At 32.7% G+C, this 20,940-nt stretch overlaps 1 protein-coding gene across 5 annotated transcripts in view; it reads right to left on the bottom strand.

The window, feature by feature from the left end:
- LOC125057540 (rho GTPase-activating protein 190) overlaps window positions 1–20,940 on the bottom strand; it is a 36,915-nt gene that overhangs the window by 12,196 nt on the left and 3,779 nt on the right. For 4 of the 5 annotated variants that reach the window (XM_047661296.1, XM_047661295.1, XM_047661294.1 and 1 more), the window contains exons 4-25: window positions 17,960–18,104; window positions 16,986–17,191; window positions 13,983–14,225; window positions 13,395–13,495; window positions 12,732–12,947; window positions 12,115–12,274; window positions 11,426–11,535; window positions 10,858–11,044; window positions 10,384–10,499; window positions 9,982–10,131; window positions 9,572–9,674; window positions 8,832–8,982; window positions 8,179–8,285; window positions 7,845–7,939; window positions 7,050–7,205; window positions 6,279–6,423; window positions 5,909–6,015; window positions 5,132–5,322; window positions 4,404–4,563; window positions 3,964–4,082; window positions 840–917; window positions 541–585 (exon numbers count right to left, since the gene is read on the bottom strand). In XM_047661296.1, coding sequence (XP_047517252.1) covers window positions 541–585; window positions 840–917; window positions 3,964–4,082; window positions 4,404–4,563; window positions 5,132–5,322; window positions 5,909–6,015; window positions 6,279–6,423; window positions 7,050–7,205; window positions 7,845–7,939; window positions 8,179–8,285; window positions 8,832–8,982; window positions 9,572–9,674; window positions 9,982–10,131; window positions 10,384–10,499; window positions 10,858–11,044; window positions 11,426–11,535; window positions 12,115–12,274; window positions 12,732–12,947; window positions 13,395–13,495; window positions 13,983–14,225; window positions 16,986–17,191; window positions 17,960–18,104 — 3,091 coding nt within the window. The remainder of the gene's footprint in view (window positions 1–540; window positions 586–839; window positions 918–3,963; window positions 4,083–4,403; window positions 4,564–5,131; window positions 5,323–5,908; window positions 6,016–6,278; window positions 6,424–7,049; window positions 7,206–7,844; window positions 7,940–8,178; window positions 8,286–8,831; window positions 8,983–9,571; window positions 9,675–9,981; window positions 10,132–10,383; window positions 10,500–10,857; window positions 11,045–11,425; window positions 11,536–12,114; window positions 12,275–12,731; window positions 12,948–13,394; window positions 13,496–13,982; window positions 14,226–16,985; window positions 17,192–17,959; window positions 18,105–20,940) is intronic. The other variant, XM_047661298.1, reaches the window with a different exon arrangement.

The raw sequence follows: 20,940 nt of genomic DNA, 5'->3' as shown, positions 1-20,940 counted from the left end.
TGGAATATGCTAAATCATGTTTGGCAACTATTTCCTAAATAAATTAACAAATTGTGATTTCTATAATATTAAAATCATAGTATTGTAAAAATAACTATTATCTACTAAAAATCTGTGCTCTACTTAAAAATCATGCAAACTATAATTTTACTGTAGCACTTCAAAGATTATCAATTACTTAAAAAAAACCTATCTAATAATATACCTAATTCATAATTATTTCCTCTAACAATTTAAATCTATAAATAATTCATGCATCGCTTTTAAATGTGCAATAAATACTGCGTGAAGATATAAAATTACCAACAGCGCTATACCATGACATGGTTAACAGTTTTGTTTTATTACTATGAATTTAAATTGTTTTTCATTTCTATTAAACTGTATTATAGAAATATTACAGTATATTGTATAACTCTTGTTTTAAGAATCATGGTACCGAAATGAGGTGCAAATAAACCTAAGACAAAACGGACTATCTACACAATAATGAACCTTCCCCTCATACAAATAAAGTAAACAATTGCGTCATGCAATCACCTGACTCGTGGGTGCTGAGAGAATCCTCCGAACAGTTGAGATCCGCTGCGTTATAACAATTCTTTTAGTTATACAACTCCGTAATTGTCAAACTTTTAAACCCAGCGAAATAAGATATAATATGTTTGATAACTTTAATATATGGGCTTATTTGTAATCACATTGGATAAAACTCAATTAAATTTGTTAAGAATTACAAAAAAAAGGTTTTTTTTTTATATATACAAAAGTCGATACCCTCCCTATTAATACCATCTTTAAAAGACACTATTAATCCCAAATATTAATTAAGGACTTACGTGATAGATCGCCATGCATTCTATGGTCTGGAGGAGCTGGTTCCGGAGGAGTACTTGGAGGAGGATATACGCTGAAACCTGACCAGACAATATATTATTTATAATATTTGAGTGCGTAACGCATTTAAATATAATTAACATTTTATTTTTATGTTTTATTGCTACTAATATCACAAACCAACACAAAAATCCAGTATCTCATCTCTGATGAGGAAGCTGAACCCGAACAAAGACCACACCCTGATTGGTCTAGTCATAAGGTAATAACCAACTATAGAAGTATATTCAATTTCAATTTTGATTAAAAAAAAGGGTGCGTGTACGCGCGTAAGAAGCTATACTTCTTTGGCATTATTAAAAATAGTTTTTGATTGCATGCAAATAATTAATTACAATTAAATAATCAAAGACTGGAAAAGGAGTCCTTATAGTCAATAAAGTTCAGTTTACATTTGAAAAATTAAATAAATAAATATTTATTATTATTCTCTTACATTAAGGGTGAGATCTATAGTGCGCACTTGGACTTTGCTCAGACTTACCTTACGAAAAACTTTGCTTAGTGTACACTAAGGTTAAACTATGATTTCGTATTTATAGACATTTTAACGGTGAGATTAAGCTAAGCCCAAGCTAAGACAGAAAATGTCAAAATACAAATTGATGTTTCATTTCATGCAATACTCTGTTTATTATCCTGTATTAATTATTTAAAGATGACGATCATTTTATTACGTAGAACGGATCGCAATGTTTTGACAACAGCAACAGAGCACTTGTAATTTGTATCAACTATCAACAATTGAAAATTTTAAACCACTTTTTCTCTTTTCTGTTTCTGTTTGTATGAGCTTATAAGTGTTGTATATGTTCGGAACTAATAAAACCAAAATCCTTCCATCCTGTACGGTGAGAATGAATTCAAAAGAAGGAACCGTATTTTGAAACACACGGTATTAAATGTGATCCTGACGCTGATCATTACAAACTTGCAACCTTATAAAAACAGAGGTTCGCCAAACCTACCGCAATTGCAAATACTTATTGCATTAAGGCATAAAAATGCAACTGGATGTTTTCAGGTAATATTGTGTTCATAAATAATATGTATGGTTTTTCAATTTGATATATTATACCTCTTCTCAAATGATTTTAAATACATATGTTGAAGACTTTTGTCTTCTGACTTTCAGAAACATAACATATATGTGACTAATAATAATTTATTGACATTACAGATGGTGTGTGGTGATCTGAACAGCATAAGCCAATCTACAGTCTGTTTAATTATAAATAAAGTCTTTGCAGAGTTGAGTAAATTACTTCCTAGATTTGTAAATTTTCCAAGAAATATGAACATAGCCAAAACGAAGTTTGAAGAATTAGGAAGATCTATATATCTATATATAATACTCACCATGGCCTAAACAGTATAATCTGAGCTATTGACTGCACCCATATAAAAATTAATAGACCCAAAGGTATCGCTCACTCTGAAGCATACAGAAATAAAAAAGGGTATTTTTCTGTAAATGTGCAAGCAATAATAGGGCCTGATATGGAAATATTTGCTATAGTGACTAGGTGGCCTGGCAGTTCACACAACAGCAGGATATTTAGAAAATGCCTGTTTTAGTAGGTGACAGCGGTTATCCAGCACTTAACTTCATGTCAACAACACTTTTAAATCCAATGACAAGAGCTGACAATATTTATAATTATTCTCAAATAAGAACTAGGCATATTTTTTTAAGGTTTTTCGGAGTGTGAAAAAGGAAATTTCTATGTTTACAGCTAGGACTACAGTCAAAATTGACAAATACTAGTTATATATAATTATAGCTTGTGCTGTATTGCATAATATAGGCATACAGAGAGGGGATGCTTATGATGATGGTGATCTTGCTGACAGCAGAAGTTGAGTAACACAGAAACAATGAAAGATCTCCTACAGGTCTAGCATTCCGGCAATCTGTGATTGCACAATTTAACTAGGTAATTTGTTTGGTAATAAAGAATATCAAAACAAAACTTGTTTCATTTTAATCATTTATTTTCTGATTCTTTTTTTAAGTGTAATACATATTTCTAATACTAATTTATATTTTTGTTGAAGAAATTCTATTTCTAACAGATTTTTTAATTTCATATGTTCCACTCCTATCTCAAATTTTTTAGGGTAGTCAGGTAATAAATGGTAGAAGATTCAGGGAAACGAAAATAACAGATGTGAAGCGAGAGACATCGGTTAGGTTATAGTTTGAATTTCGTTGTCACTATAATATGCCAGGGCTGCCAGGTGACAAACAAAATCACACCAGTTATTTTTAAGATTTCTCAAAAATGGGGTTTGAACAATTACATAAATAATATAAATAAACAACAATAAATACCATAATAATGTGTAATTATTTTAATTCATGCATTTCATAGGTATTTATCAAGATCATTTATAATTTCTTTGAATTCAAATTCTATTTTTCCCAAAGTCTATGGAACTCCGATACAAAATGGCAACACCGTTCATTAAAAACCGACAAAAATAAAAAGTCCAGTAAAAGATATGATGGTAAAGCAAATTTTAGGCCATTATTTTTGTTAGGCTTATAGTCAAAGTTTTTGGTAAGTCGTCGATTTCGTGGACTTGGGATTAAGCTAAGCCAACACTCGGAGAGATTCGCAGTTTGCTCTATAAATACCGACTGTGTCTTAGCTCGATAGTTAAGTCAGAGCAAAGTCTAAGTGCGCACTATAGATCTCACCCTAAGTGTAACATAAATTCTATTATTATTCGAATGTTGTTTTTAAATTATGTCCAATGCCGTAGCATCTTTCGTGGGCAACTTTATTCTGTTAATTTTGTGTCACGGCGCGCGCATTGTAAAATTTCACTCTCATCACATTTTCATAACGCGCCTAAAGAAGTATAACTTCAAAAATTTAATGAATAACTGCATTTACATAATTTACTATGAATAAAAATTAGACATTGTTCCATGAGCATTTTATAATATACAGTCTAAGTGAATTCAAAAGAATTTGTTTCTTTTCTATTCTGAAAGTAATTTAGATGCTTGTTACAAGATACAATTATTATAAAACAATATATATCTGAGGAAATTACCTTTGAGGAAACTTCTGTTCTTGGAATTATTCATAGTGTCACTGTACTCCGAATCCATATCGGCGCGTGAATCTGGTCCAATGAGCAGGTCCAACGAGTTTGTTAATTTGTGCTCCATTCTATATAAATAATAGATATATTTTTAGTCTTATATTACTAAACACTATTACATACATTTAATGTTCTTAATGTATATTTTCGTCTACAATATGGAAAGAATCGGGTTTTGTAAGTAAAAAAAACAGTTAAATAAAATATTTTTTGGTTACATTGATATTGTTACTATGTCTTTTCCATGTGAAAAACGATGACCATGACAACAAACACGATACTGGAAGCAGACCAAGACAATGTAATCAAATAACTAATACTTGGTCACTAAAACTACAGGACATACAGATTTTCTCAAATAATTCCGGCTCGAAGGACTAAAAACTTACGGATGGTCAAGATGATAACCGTGATCTCTGGGCGGTCTCGCCGCTGCCACATCGGGTAAATTATGTGCGTGTGGACCAGCCGGTCGCTCCATACGAAAGGCGCGCTCGATCTCGCCTTTACGCTCCCATACTTCTTTAAAGAACGGCGTGTAGAAGGCGGCTATAAAACATAAATAATATTAGATTCTCGTAGATCTCCCTGACCAACTTTTGAAACTGTATTAATTTCACAGAGAGCAGTGTTGGCCTAGTGGCTTCAGCGTGCGACTCTCATACCTGAGGTCGTAGGTTCGATCCCCGGCTGTGCACCAATGGACTTTCTATGTGCGCATTTAACATTTGCTCGAACGGTGAAGGAAAACATCATGGGAAAGCGACATGTTTTGGACCCAAAAAGTCGACGTCGTGTGTCAGGCACTGGAGGCTGATCACCTACTTGCCTATTTAAAAATGATCATGAAACAGATTCAGAAATCTGAGGCCAAGACCTAAAAAAGTTGTAGCCCCACTGATTTATCTATTTATTAATTTCACTGACTGTGACATAATTATCTTAGTTTGGCAGGGCAGGTGAACTACTAAGCACACAGGACTATCTATAATTGTATACTACAACTAAAGTAATACACTCATTACTTTAAAACATTTATCCAAATAGCGACTATAGCCTAGACACAAAAACACTGTTACTTTTAGAAGATAAAACCGAAGTAATAGTGAAAACCAACCTTTAGTTTCAGCAGTATTGCTATACGTGTACGTAGTGAAGTGGGCCGCAAGACGATCTGCAGTTGCATTTCCGTCCGTAATAAGGGCGTGTCCTAAATCCGTGCCAAAGAAGGTATTCGCTGCCGAACCCCCTCCATCCGTTACAGCCACCATTTGTATTGGCAGATTAGGAATGTTCATTGAAAATGCGCTGAAGATTTAATCGTTTTCATTTACTTTATTGTATTAAGTATTTTTTTCATGTTTACTATCATCACCAACTTATATATACAGCAAAGAATAAATGTGTATCTGTCTCAGACCGGATCCTCATAAGGAGAATTCCAATATAGATAAACAGTGAGAATTAAACGTGAATGACATAATTCTTCTATTTATAAAATAAGTCCCTTTTTTACCGAATTGAAGTTATGTATTATTATAAATTTACACGTGACTGAAGACAAAAAGTGTTAAATGTCAAAAAGTATCACGGCTGTAGAAGATGTTGTATTATCTGTATTTATTTCCCCGGAGTTGGTATCGACTAAAAGATGGAGGGTTTTGGCAGAAATGGCTCACGGTGTCCTCTATTTTCGTGGATTGTTTATCTTGAGATAACTTCAATCCGGTAAAAAAGGATTTTATTTAAATGTGTAAAAGTTATGTCAATAAAAGACAATACAAAGTAAGTCCCGTTTAATAGGACAAAGGCAAAACGCGCCTACAGAATTGACAAGATATTTTAAGCCTTTAAAGATTTATTGTAATTTATTTAAAAGTAGGTAGGTACGTACTTCAAAGTTGCCAAGCTCGCTTTTCGTTTCGCAGAGTAAATTAATATAAAACCATGTATGAGTTCTTCTCTAAACTGACTAGCGCCGTGGAAACTTGATATAATAACCTGTAATAATGCGGAACTTTAAACTGCGCAATTAAAAAAAAAACCTTTAGAAACAAATTGTCACAATACGACAAATCGTTCAAGAAAATTTAGGACGTATTAAACAAAAAAAAAACTTTAGTTATGATAAATATAAAAAGCCAAACAAAGGGTTTCATCATCCCTAAGTACTAAAAAAATTAGATTTGTTGTCAAATATAAAGGGATTTTTCCCTTTATATTTGACAAGTTTGACAGTTTTCTTTTAAGAAAGAGGTACTTACCTCGACTTTACGCTTCGAGTCTCCGAGAAATGTTTCTATGACAATCGATCTGTCTCCCGTAAGAAAGCACGCTCGATGTAAAAGTAGCGGACTTAATACGCGATCCGGCGAATACGGATCATCACAAAACATGCAAACCATTATTCTGAAAATATTATTTACAATATTAATTTAGGTATTAAAAAAAAATGTGTGCGTGTCCTAGGTGTACACACGTAAGAAGTAAAACTTCTTTATGACCTTATTTTTCGAAAAATGATCTACTATATGCAACTTTACAGAAATTGGTTAAGTTAAATTAGATAAATTTTAACAAAAGGCTTCTATCATCATAGACATGAATAGGTACAAATACAATTATTTTATTTTACCTTATTACTACTAAGATTATTACAGAATGTCATTAATTGTAATAGAATTATTACTATCATTGTTATCGTTATTATATATTTTTGTTATTAATGGCTTCGAATCTCTTCGGATCAACCGTGGTAGGGACAAGAAAAAGATGGCGCGTAACCGAAAAATATGACGGTAATTTTTTTCCAACACCGATAAAGAAGTTTAACTTCAAAAAGCAACATGGTGCGTAACCGAAAAACGTGACGATTTGCTACAAAATTTCTGACATACGTCGATAAAGAAGTTTCACTTCAAAAAAAACTCTGAATTTAATTATTTGCGAAGTTCTTGGTTGGAATTTCTCTATCCCTATAAGTATTACTTAACTAAAATTAGGTTCTTTTTAATTCACTGGCGTTAATAACTCACCGTATATCAGCGTCATAGCACACAATAAGGTCTCTATACAAATGAGCATAACTGGCTTTTTCGCGATTAGCCCTAATCAACTCTTGCACTGCGTCAGCCGTTAACGCTTCAGTTCCCAATTCGTTGACTGATGCTTCCATATAGGAACAGTGTAGACTGAAAACAAAAATGACGAACAAATTAGATATATCCAAAAAATACTTACGGAATTCATATTTTTATGAAAACATCGTTACATTAACATCTTCGAATAAAAACAAATACATTAGTAATCAAACTGTAATATACATGATATTGCTAATATACTGAATTGCATTATAGGTTCTCTAATTATAAACTATGTTTATATTAATATGGCTATATAGATCACATTAACAATGACTAAATACTTATAATAATAAAATAATATACATTGAAATAAATAACTAAACTTAACATAAACTAAAATATATCATTAAAAGGAGTCCCTTTAGGCAAGGTTCCGAAGATACTGGCAGCGTTCCCCCTTTGAATTGCTAGACTAATTCTTTGTCCGAGGTATCTGCCAGATCTTCGGTCTCCTGTGATGTCGACTAACCTTTTCGAAATTTCTTTAAAAAGCCTTAAAGCGCTAGGACCCCACGGACCAAGGGTCCCGACACCGAATGGGACAAAATAATAAGTAAATAATAAATAATAAAAAAATAATAATAATAATTTATAATAATAAATATCATTGTTTATATTAATTAGGAGAGATTTAGACTAAGGCCTCAAACTAAGAACATTATGGGAGATAAAATACGAAGAACTTACTTATCAGCAAGATTTTGTCCTTCTTCCTGTAACCGAGCCAACTCTTTTTTATCCATACCATCGTCTTGAACAAATATCACTACTAATGGAAGACCCTAGAACAAAAATAATTATCTTTAAAAAATATAAAATCCAACTTGATACGTAGAAGGTCAATTAAACTTAAATCTACTTTCAAGAGCTATTAAACATATTTTACACCGCAATTTTAGTTACATCTAAAATTATTCATGACGTCACTTGAACAAAATTAAACGGATTTTGGCAATTCTACCAAGAATATATCTTAACTACGTACTACGCCATATAAATTAAAATATCAAAAAGAACAAACCTGAAAAGGCAATTTATCTTCTTGCTCTAGACTGGACAGGAGTGTCTTCTCAGCGCAATTTCTGATGTATTCAAACGATTCTTGGTCTTGGTATACACAGAAGTAACCTATAAAGTTAAATTTTCTATATACAACTGCTATTAAAAATGTTCACGCATCTAATATTAGAGATAAACTTTTAATTTAAACTGACATTAAGGACTACAGATTTGCCATACTACTTTGTTTTACAGAACTAACTATATCAATAGTGAAGAGACAAATATAGTTTCAAAAAGTATGTTATTAATTTATTTTTGATAAACTTCTTTTGACAGTGAATAAAATAATTTTCTTCACTTTAAAGCAAAATTTACAAAAGTAAATACTTTTTACCGCTACAACATTCACTATAAAATACAAACAAAAATGGCAATATTGGTACACAAAATTTATCAAATTTTCATTTACTATATTTTATTTATTTATCAACACTTTCTTGCATTCTATATTTGGTACATCTACAGATAACATAAATTAAAAAGGCAACGGGCGGGTTTTTCACTTGATTTCTTCCAGGCAACACTATTAATGAATACTGAAGGGAAAATGCAAAAAGTGCATAAATAAATTTAAAAAAAAATTGTAGATAATAATGTACACTTATATATTACCATTAGGGGCAAAATCTCTAGGAGTCTCAGTAATCTCTCGACAGGCAAGTTTTTGTTCGACTCTCCATAATTGAGAAGCAACATTCACTCGTTTATCGCCATCACAACCCGCTATTAGCCGCTTACCGAACTCACACGCTATATCTTCGACCTGAAAAATACTTCATAAAAATCTTGTAACATGCGAATATATATAGTTTTGGAAACACAAAGTTTTCAAAAATATAACATTTAATTATTTTTGTTTGTATAGAATTTTTAATGTTTTTTTTTTCAATTATTCTGATTAATTATATCCAGTTTTTTAATAATTAATTTTTAAAAATCATGGTTAAGTTCACTCTGCGATCACTACAGATTTGTAATGAACGTTTATTATCTGTTATACTAAAATATCTAATATATAAAATTATCGTGTCACAATGTTCGTTCCCATACTCCTCCGAAACGGCTCGACCGATTCTTACGAAATTTTTTAGGCATAGTCTGAGAATCGGCTACTATCTTTCAAACCCCTAAATGTTAAGGGTGGACGCCTAAATATTTATTTTTAGATACAAATTTTAGTTTTTATTTTTTTTATGATACAGCATACAAAAATACATACAACCCTTAATTTTATTGAACTAAAAAAATTGTTTCCTAGAAATAATATAAATGGCATAACAACGTTTGTCGGGTCAGATAGTATATATATATATATATTGATACTATCAAGGATCATTAAAATGTGAACATACCCCTAATATGATGACATTAATTTGGTTGGTATCAGTGGTGAGTGCCCACGGGGCAGCTGGCGGTCCCGCCTGACATTGAGACTCGCCCGTTGACGTCAGCGAACTGAAATTTATTAAATATTAACTTAATAAAAAAAAGCTGCCTTAAAAATAACGTAAACAGTATAAGAAAAGGAAAACAAATTCTTTGTTACTCATATAGTACTTATCAAGGGATCAATAAACTAATGGCTGATACGATTTATGATATCACGATGTCAAACGAAATCATTATATAATGCTGTTTGTGCATATCACTGTATCCATACAAGTCGTAATCAGAAAAAAATATTATTCTTAAAAAATTATTTCATTCGTTCTAGAGAAAAACTTAGTACTGGAGAGAATCAGTTATAATTAATTCTACATACCCAACTCTAGTATTCAATATAACCGGCAATGTCGCATCGAGACAGTTCGCTCCAGCAGGGCAATGTTCCCTCATCGGGCAATGAACGAAACCCAAATGCTGGAATAACATCAACTTGCGATCTTGTTCCATGCGATCGAGCATTTTATATCTAGAAATATAATACCAGTATTAAAGGAGAACAAAAAAAACAAATAGTTAATTAAATAAATTACGAGCAACTTGCTCTAAATAAATATGGATATTTGGAAACCGGAAATTACCGGAAATTACTTGGAATTCTTAGGAATCAACTGTTGAAAAAAAATAAAGACGTATTTATATGAAACGATAACATGAATAAGACGTAGTTAAATATTTTGGCAACAATTTTTTAAATGACTCAAAAAAAGAGATCTTATACCTAAAGTCATCTTGCAGTACATCTGTGATCTCTTTAATGTCTTCTTGTGTTATGGTCCCCGTTGGAGATATTCTTTTGAAGTGATAGAATAAGTCCGCGTGTTCCAAAAGTAACTCCTGCGAGATAAACATATGTAACATATAATTGCAATTTTTTTAACCGACTGATAAAAACGGATGTTTACAATTTCACGAGTAATTTTCTGAAACTGTGCTAAAAGAAATCATATACCACGAAAGGTCGTTTTTTTCATACATGAAGATTATTTTGTTACATCGTTATTTTCGTAGGTAGGTAGCATGTTTTAAAATATTTGGGTATGATTTATTCCAAATACGAATTTTATTAGCATTGTGATTTAAATTTTCCATTTTAAATACTCCAAATTATTCATCAACAAAAACACTATCTTTAATGCAATTTTATTTACTAATTCATTCCAGGAGATTTAGCAAGATTTGAATTTTTTGATACCTGAAAGTTATGCTTCGCCCGTCTTTGTATCTCTCTCTGATGGTCATCATAGACGCGCTGTTGCTGATCTTCTGAGAGTGCCTCATAGCACTCTCTCCCCATTAACAGCACCCTCACTTCAGATAACTGCTTACCAGGTGTAACATAACCTGTCTCTTCTAGAAGTCGCTTGAATTGCTGGCACCATCTATAATTTTTTAATATTTAGAAACTAAGACAAGCGAATTCTGATACTAGTAAAGCAAAATGGGGGTTAATATTGCGTTTTTCTGTCATAATTTTAATCATAATATTTGCAGGAAAGTCAGTCCACATTTAAAATGTTTGAAAAGAGTGCCGACCGTCTCTATCACTATTAGTCTATATCTCTCTATCACTCTGTGATATAATCATATAACAAAGTGAAATCATTAATCAACTAGATAGATTATTATAAGGGCGACATAAATTTTTGGAAAACCTTAAAATTTTGGGTGAAACAACGGTAGAAATGTCGATGTCCCAAAGAGGGTTCGGTTAGAGAGAGAGAGAGCAACAAAAACAAACTTTACAGGAAAGAAAGTCTTACTCCATATTTCTATGCTTCTCTTGCGCTTCGTGAAGGTAAGCCTTGAAAACAGAGGCTGCCTCATTCGTTTCTAAAATCTCATACGGGATCTTCTGCGACTGTCCCAAAGTCTATAAGGGAAAAGATTTAGTAAATATGGATATACATTAACGACCGAACCCAATAACCTATCTCAATCCATAATCCGCCATCTGAGATAGTAATCTTAACCCAGATGTTGTAACAAGTGTGCCAATAACCAATCGATGGACAGATAGCCATCTGTCGATACAAGCTACCCATGGGAGGTCGTATCGGTGTCTTTGGAATAGACCTTTGTATGAAAATGACAGATGACGAAAGCTCGATTTCAACAGTTAATTATTTTAACAGATTTTAACTTACTCCAGTTTTTTAAATAAGTTAAAAAACTGTTTGTTATGTTTTAAACATACACACGTATATTTTGTTATTTGTACGGTTTTAATTATTTTATTTACTTTACATTGATTATCAAATATGAGTGAAAACAAAGTGCATTTTATCCGTCGCCAAAAATGGATTGTCTTCGTAGGGTTTGGTTATTGGGGTGCAGATAGGAGATCGATCGACTGTCACGGTCTGTATGGATTGTGGATTGATTATTAGGTTCGGGCGTAAGTCGTAATATATTTTGAAGAAAACAAAATATTTAAAATACTTTTTTCTACCTGATATCGAGCTTTTTCTCCAACCCGTAGCGTAGTGTCAGTTGGTAAAGGACTCTCTTCAGAGCCGGAGCCGGAACCTGAAGAATGGCGAAGCCCCTCACTGAAGTACACCGTGAAATCGCGATGGGTCCTGATCTGGCGAACTGCGACGCCCCATTCACTAAAAAGCATCAAATATTTTCATTATGCTGGAACGAAACGCCAAAGTTTATCTATCTATGAGAAAGTAAGATACACAATATTTTTGACTTAGGCGACTAACGGCCGCTTTCTATACTCAATCGCAATACTACTAGAGATTGATATTTCAATCCATTTCTCATAAAATACTTTTCAATAAACGATCGATGGATCGTTCTTGTAAAATATCTTTGAATTCGACAGATTGAAAATTGACATTTATCAATCATAATTTGATTGATTGGAAATAATTTTAGATTATAATCTATTTTGCAATAAAATACTAAATCATATATAACACAGATTTAATCACATCAAACGAGAATTTTGCAATGACCATTTTAGCTGTCCCGACATTTCACTGTATACTTTTAAGCCAAATCGATCGAATGAATTTTAATTTCATCGATTATTAAATTAATTATAAAAATACTTACTTTTCTTGCAAATCGTCAGTCGGCAACTGCATCCGAGCCAGGACTTGCGGCAATTTCGCTAACTGCTTGCGTAATTTCTTTGCTGACCGTTCCTCCTTCAACCGACGTATATGTCTCCGGAAGACGACTTGAGTACCATCGTTGCCAAATTGCTGAACAAATTTGGTCCATTCCGGGTAAATGCATAGTCTTTTGCTTGCCGCCGACCATATTTCTCTGAAAATAACCCCTTTATAAGTATCGTGCGCTTTCAGTCGCAGTAAATATACGTTCAAATCTATCCAGCCTTTAAAGAAGAATGGCAGGCCATACAAGTTTTCTACAGCATTGAAAGGTGAATAAACTATATATAGATGCTGTGCTTTTCTATTTCTAGATTAGGACTTAAGTTTTCATACTAGTATATGAAATAGTAGTATATACTTATACTATCAACCAACATAAATTAGAACATTGGTCTCTTATACATAAATTACAATTTAATGGTCAAAGCACATAAGCGAAGCCTATACTACTGATTCTGCGATCCTGGTTTGGATTACTGACGAAAGCTATTTTAAAAAGTATCAATTAAACAGATCCCAATTCTCAAACACAAAAATATATTAACTCTATAAGAATTAAATATTTTTTCGAAGTTCCTATCTTCATATTAAAACTTACTTATGATCCTGTACGTGTATTCGTATAAGTTGAGTGAAGGCTTCAGTCACAAAGTCGAGTTGTTCTCTTCTTATCCGTAACGCTTCAGCGTAGTTTGCAACCTTGAGTTAACAATATTTATAATCAAAAATCTTAGTAAGCAATCAATGAAGTTAATTAAAACGCATAAATATCTGCTAGGATTTCAAAATAATAAAAACTTAAATAGTGACACATTTACGCCTGAAAACCTGTGTTTTTAGAAAAATCTATTAATCTTTATATATATAATTCTTCTGTGAGTGTGTATGTCACTGAACTTCTCTCAAACGACTGGACCGATTTTGATGAAATTTTTTGTGTGTGTTCAAGGGGATCTGGAAATGGATTAGATTCACAAATCAGCCCGGCAGGTGGCGCTGCAGTCGGTACTTTCATACTTTAATATCCTAATAGCTTGAAATATCATGCAGGACAACGTCTGTGGGGTCCACTAGTAGTATATATTAAATCGAAAATACACATAAATTAAGAATTTTAGGGATTATTTCTGTAATCTTAATTTAGAAAAAAGTATAATAGGCAATCAAGTATGTTCATTAAAAATACCTTAATCCTGGCCTTTGACTTGTCAATCATTTGTGCCAATAGGAAAAAAGCCTGGTCGATGTTAACATTATCATGACTCGACGTTTCCACGATTGGAATGGAACCCTTGAACTCCTTCCTCTGAACTAGTCTTTCCGCCTCTCTGACTCCCTGTTCGCAGGACTCATCGTTTTTTGATGTCACTAGGACCACTGGCTTCTTCAATTTGATGATGTTTTGGAGTATCGCTGCCGTTATTTCATTCTAGAGGATTTATTAATTCATTAACACATGACAATAATAACTTTAAAATGTTAAAAATTCATCAGACTTTTTTATTAATAACTAGCTGACCCGGCTAACTTCGTTCCGCCTTTATAATAATATCGATGTTACTTTAGTTAAACTTATTTTAGGATTTCATTAAGGTGATAACTTTTTTTGCAAATAGAGAAATGTTTTATTGCTTGCCATTGCAAAAGAAGAATGCCAGTTTTACACATTAGGCCTCTTCTCTCTATCGCCAATATTGCGATACTGCATGTTAAAGCACTTTCTGCTTTACAACATTTTTTGATGAGGTAACACATGTTTTCGATCAAGATCAAAGCCTGGTTATGCATCTCCTCATTTACCTCAAGTTCGGAATTTCTTGAAGTGACACGAATTCGACGTAAAATGATATGCGTAGTTTTGTCAACAAATGTCACCACATGCCGTGTGCATTCGTAAAATTAATTTATTTATTTATTGTTATTCGATAACTTATCCGATATTTTATTGCTTATTCTGCTATTCGGAGTGGAGAAAAATCCATCAAAAAAGACATAACTAACATCGGTCCAGCCGATCTCGAGTTATAAGTGTTGTAAGTAACACGACTTTCTTTTATATATATAGATGTCAGGCACTGTTCAGTAGCTCTATCGTGAATTTGACAAGTGTTAAAAGCTACATTGAAAGCATTCAAATATCATTTACTCCACACCTTGCATTCATTAGTACAGGATTTTCTCATAGGCACCCGTACCATCAGCGACTTAAGAAATTTAAAATTATGTCACTGTACGATCTGAGATCTATAACCAGTGTTACGTTCCGTTTAAATACAGAACAGTAACCTCTTACAGAATATTAACAATGTAGTCCCTTATTCCTAAGGTTCAAATTAGCAGAATTTTCATAATTCCGTATATAAAAACCTAGAAGTTTAGGCACTTCTAATTCGATTAAAATTGAAATTGGAAGTGTAATATTTTTAAAAATATATATACCGTAACTGTCATGTATTTTATACTAAATCAATAAATAAAGCAAACGTAAACTAGTTTGTATTTAACTTTCTCTAAGTATTGAACCAAGGATTGAAGCTAAGAGGAGCCACGCAAGATATTTAATGATTCGTCTTAAGTATTAGATAAATGCGGTATAAACTAGTTCATACATACAACATAGCAATATTATGCTCGTAAGTTTAACTAAGATACCTTTATATTACGTACCAGATATAGACATTCTATGACACATACTATATCATTATGTGCATAGAGTAAGGTCATGAATAAAGTTGTTTACAAACATTAGCGATTGTGTGGTCTTTGTTAGCAATCAATTATATCTATCAATCGTTAATTGATACTCAATAAACTTAAGGTGTGAAATATCAATGAATGTATTAATTGTCTACTTAGGAAAACTTCACGTGTGTATTTAAACCACGAGCTCAAACAATGGTGTTTTTCGCTACCAGAGCCCTTAATCTGTGACATCCAAAGTTGTAGTTATCTCAATATCTATGGCGCTAATGTCCCAACCTTTGAATCGCGAGTTTAAACTCATTATTGAGATGGGGATCGCTATTGGAAGTTACAGTTAAGGGCCCAGGAATTGAATGGGTATTGAAACCTTTTGATTGTGATTGATAAGTTTTGATTATTAAAAATACATTCTAAACCGCCAACCGACACTGACTGAATTAATTAAATAAAAAATAAACCAAATTAAAAAAAAATTCTCTTATAAATGTCTACTAGGAATCTTTCAGTTTCAACAGCAAACTCGCTATCAAGTATGATATAAGAATAAACAATAATAAATTAAATTAAGATAGTAATCAAGGACGGAAGTAGAGTCCATAAAAATTACATTCTTTACTCTCTCTCTCTGGGTCGGTAACTCACGAGTATCGTGGTAAACTTAATCTCAAACTCAAAATAACTTTATTCATATAGGTAACCAAGTACACCTATGAACGTCAACAGAAAAGATGTGAAATTGATTCTAAATTTACATTTACTACCAGCTCGCAAGTCAAGGGCGTAGAGCGGGCAAGAATTTCTCCGCAACTCTTTTTAATCGCCAAGTTTTGAGGGTATAGTAAGATCTGGCGCAGATCCTGCACTTCTTCTACAACGGTTTAAAATTCTGAGGACAACCAGTCTTTGACTTGATAAGTCCATCGATAAGCTTCTATAGGTTCTCGTCGCTCCTACGCATTGTGACCAAAGTACGAAATGATTTCTGACTGTCTAGCTAATATATAAAGTTCTCGTGTCGCGGTGTTTGTGGTTAAACTCCTCTGAAACGGCTCGACCGATTCTCATGAAATTTTGTGTGCTTATTGGGTATGTCTGAGAATCGGACAACATCTATTTTTCATCCCCCTAAATGTTAAGGGTAGTCCACCCCTAAATAATTTTTTTATATTTTTTTCTGTTTTTATTTTTTTATGATACAGCATTAAAAAAATACATACAACCCCTAACTTTCACCCTTCTACGATCAACCCCTATTTTTTTTATTATAAATGATATACATGGCAAAACGACGTTTGCCCGGTCAGCTAGTATCGATATAAAATGTCGTAAAGCTAGTGCAAGCCGGGTTCCTAATTTTAAAATACCAGTGGCGATTGCTACGTGTCGTAGATATTATAGTACTGATGTCAAATACGCTCTCATATTTCGACTAGTATAGTGTCCAGGCTTTACTGCTGTTCTAGATAGTAAAAAAATACCAAAATACCTGTTTCTCCCAAGTCCTGCCAGGCACCAGACTGACGTCGTACACACAAAGGAACCCGTCGACGGAGAGCTTTCCATCTGGCATCAGCTTCTGCTCGTATTCTTTCTCGATACCAAGCTGATTTTTGCATACATACATCAATTTCTCAGCGGACTGCAGTTTTGTTGCTACGCATCGCTTTACGTATGCCTCAGTTTTACCAACCGCTGTAAAAGATTATTGTTGGAGTAACTTATTTAATAATAGTACGACCATATATTGTATTAAGATAGCAGTGTTGGCCTAGTGTCTTCAGCGCGCGACACTCATCCTTGAGGTTGTAGATTCGAGGTGAATGAAAACATCGTGAGGAAACCGGCTTGCCTTAGACCTACGTCGACGCCGGGTGTCAAGCACAGGAGGCTGATCACCTATTTGCTTATTATATTGACAAATGATCATGAAACAGACACAGAAGTCTGAGGCCCAGACTTAAAAAGGCTGTAGGGCTACTGGGATTTTTTATATTTTTTATACCGCTTTAAAAATATGACTATTTTCAAAAAGATAGTGTGTTCAATGTAGATCTGCACCGCCAAGATTGGAAATCTTTATACGGATATTTGTCAAAGAACAAGTTCTAAAACAATAATAACCGTTAGTTAATAATGAGATTTAAGACTGTTAATACTATATTACTCTAGGCATATTTACATTATATGAAGCATGTAAGTTAAGCAACATTAAAAGCTTTTACTATTTATTGCCTTAATAATAACATAAGTACCTAAGGTAACAAAACACAAATGAATATCAAAATAAGATTAACGATATATAAAGGAGATTGCAGAAGCATGCGGTTAGCACTTAAGCCTAATCAAACCGCTTGCTTAGTTGCCTTCTATAAAATCATAAGGGGATTATAGCCAATCAGTACCTACTTAAATACATATTTCCTCATTAAAATTTATTACTACAATTAATTAGAAATAAACCTTTAAACGGTTGAAAGCATGCGTCATCAACGAACTCCGTCTGCTCGAGCACTTCAAATCGATATTCCTGATCATCATTATCCTTTTGAACACCACCCCAGTACAGAAAGTGATCGTTATTCACTACCCTGCCGCTGAAGTCAGACTGAAAACAAATATTATTGTCACATATGGTGTACTTGTTGAACAATTTTCGACTGTACATCGACCTCTCGACGGAGTTACACAGTAAAATATTCAGAAGTGTACAAATTTAACAAAATATATAAGATTATGGTGCCGCAGCTAAATCTTTACTCGTTACGATTTGAGAAATTTACGGAGACGAGAAAACAATTCACACACATACTGTATAAAATTCAACAATGTAAATCGTTTATTTAATCAAGTGTTTTCTTATTTAATTTGCAGTCAAAACTATTTACGACGACATCGCCTCGTTTAGAACAACATAGCGATTATATTAAAAAAATCTAAAATCAAAGGTCCCGATTCTATTGTATTAGGTACTTAATAACAACGTCATCGGCTGTTAGGACTATCGGTTTTTACGACCAAATATGTGTAGTTATAACAGATTTTGACTATACATTAATATGATTAAGGGAAACGATAGTAAACCAAAAGTTATTAGTACAAATAATTGCTATAGATTACAAGTGTTTACAGTCAGGTTAGAAAAACTTGCAAGTAACTGTTCATACAAGCGCAATCGTGCAAATATGTCACTTGTCCGTTTTTGGTCTAGAGCAGTACACTAGTGTTTATCAAGGAATTATCAATATTTTAAACGAAAATCTAGCGTTACAAATGTGATGTAACTTAAAAACAGACAACCTGACTTGAAATTGTAATGTAATGCTTACACAAAATTTTTAGTACATTTTAATGGGGGTTTTAATTAGATTTTATTGGCACTCGACTCGCACTTATTGGCGGAAGCCATTTTTCAAATGGGCAAGTCAATTAAAGTGGAAGAAATTATTGACTGCTCCCGGCGATTTAATTCGCGTAAAATTCCATACCGCCGGTCTATGGTAAATTACACATTTAATCTATCGTCATTCTAGATATAGCATGATATTTATCTCTTTTGGTAGCATTATACGAAAAATACGAAACTTATGAGTAGAAAATTCTTATGTAGAATTTTTTTAAGGGCAAGTTCCATAACTACAGCGGAGTTTCTAAGAAGGTTCGAAAAAGCGACTTAAAAAAAGGAAGAGCTGTGTACTGTTTACAGAATGTAACGTTCAGAGAAGCGTAATTGGTAGATCTACGAAGGGAAGACGTCTAAATTAAAGGATACTATACTAAAAGTAACAATATATATAGTAGAGATACGTATACAGTATAGCTGTTATCATCAAAAGAATAATTATACTTTGAGACCCGAAAACGTGTATAAAAATACCGGTTGGAGCATATATTTTTTATCCTGTCTGCTGACCTAGATAATAAATGCTAATTTTAGCGATTTAGGTAAACTCAATGACCTGTAATATTAAATCGTAATTCGATACATATTATCATGAAACCTAGTATTTAGCCTTTTTCGCTTCGTAAACCGCATAGTGACAATATATAACCATTTTTTATTTATTACTAGCTGATCCGGCAAACGTCGTTTATTTCTAGGAAACATTTTTTTAGTTCAATAAAAATAACTATTTACTGTGACAATTAAGGGTTGTGTATATTTTTGTATGTTGTATCATAAAAAAATAAAAACAATAAGTTTTGGCTAAAAAATAAAAATAAATATTTAGGGGTGGACCACACTTAACATTTAGGGGGATGAAAAATAGATGTCCGATTCTCAGACTTACTGAATATGCATAAAGCCGTTTCGTAGGAGTATGGGAACGAACATAGTGACACGAGAATATTATATTAGATGTACAGTACAAGAAAAATAATGAAAAGATAACAATCGTAACCATTTCGGTATTTTTTTTCGTTTTACCAAACTATCAGTGTAAATTTCAAGTCGGAGTAGTTAATCCGATATTTTAAACAATCATTAACCTAACCAATTCCCATCAAATATGAATAAATTCCAAATATTTTCGTCCTGTTTAAACCATGTAACATTACAAACAAATGCCTCAATCACTTTACATAACATAGTTTATGATTAATAACTATCATTAGTGCTAATGTTTACAGATTTCATTGTTAATTTTTCTTTATGAGTAGGTGAGTCAGTCTTTATTGTCTGACGACAGTCTTCTTAGACGAAGATTTACAGTAAGATAAAGTATAAATTACGAGTATAGAAAGAAAAACCGTTGATCTGTCTTTGTCTGGTAATATCAAACGCGCAACCTGAGAATTGAGAAATATTACCTACTGCTGCACTATTTCTTTATTGTTCGTATATTAGCACAAAATATTTCAAATGAGAATTCAACTAAAGCTATAAGCTTCAATCTAGGGATACAGCTCATCTCGTGTGTGCATTCTTGAACATGTATAATAAATTACATTGTTAGCTTCCGCAAGTAATATTCGTTGCACGGTATTACATCCATTTTTGAGATTAAAATGGTTTCGAATAGCTTTTTATTACAATTTACGACAAATTAGGACGTTGTTGTAGATTTCGTAGATATTTCATAAATAAATTTAACAATTAATTTGATAAGTTTTTATTTTTTATTAATACTACCCCTGGCATCATATTTTTTATACCGACCGGTTTTAGCTGTATATTACTTAATATAGTATTTAAATGTGCGTCAAACTTGCATGTTTTGCTTTAAAAAGACTCTGGCAATCCATGTATATAGTTTTTTGTAATCGAACATTCTACGCCTATCCAGTACAATGTTGCAGATTTAAAATTTTGTGTAAATTTTACACTTAACCATCTATATAAATTCTATAGTCTACTCACTACTATTTTGAATTTAGAAAAATTAGCAACCTTGGCATATTTTTCTCCATATGTTTTTATGCTTTCTTCCGCACGCGGGATG

The sequence above is a fragment of the Pieris napi genome, chromosome 16 (genome assembly GCF_905475465.1).
Source record: "Pieris napi chromosome 16, ilPieNapi1.2, whole genome shotgun sequence".
Lineage (NCBI taxonomy): Eukaryota > Metazoa > Arthropoda > Insecta > Lepidoptera > Pieridae > Pieris > Pieris napi.
Note: the sequence above shows the minus strand (reverse complement) of the source record. Positions and strands in the feature narration are given on the sequence as shown.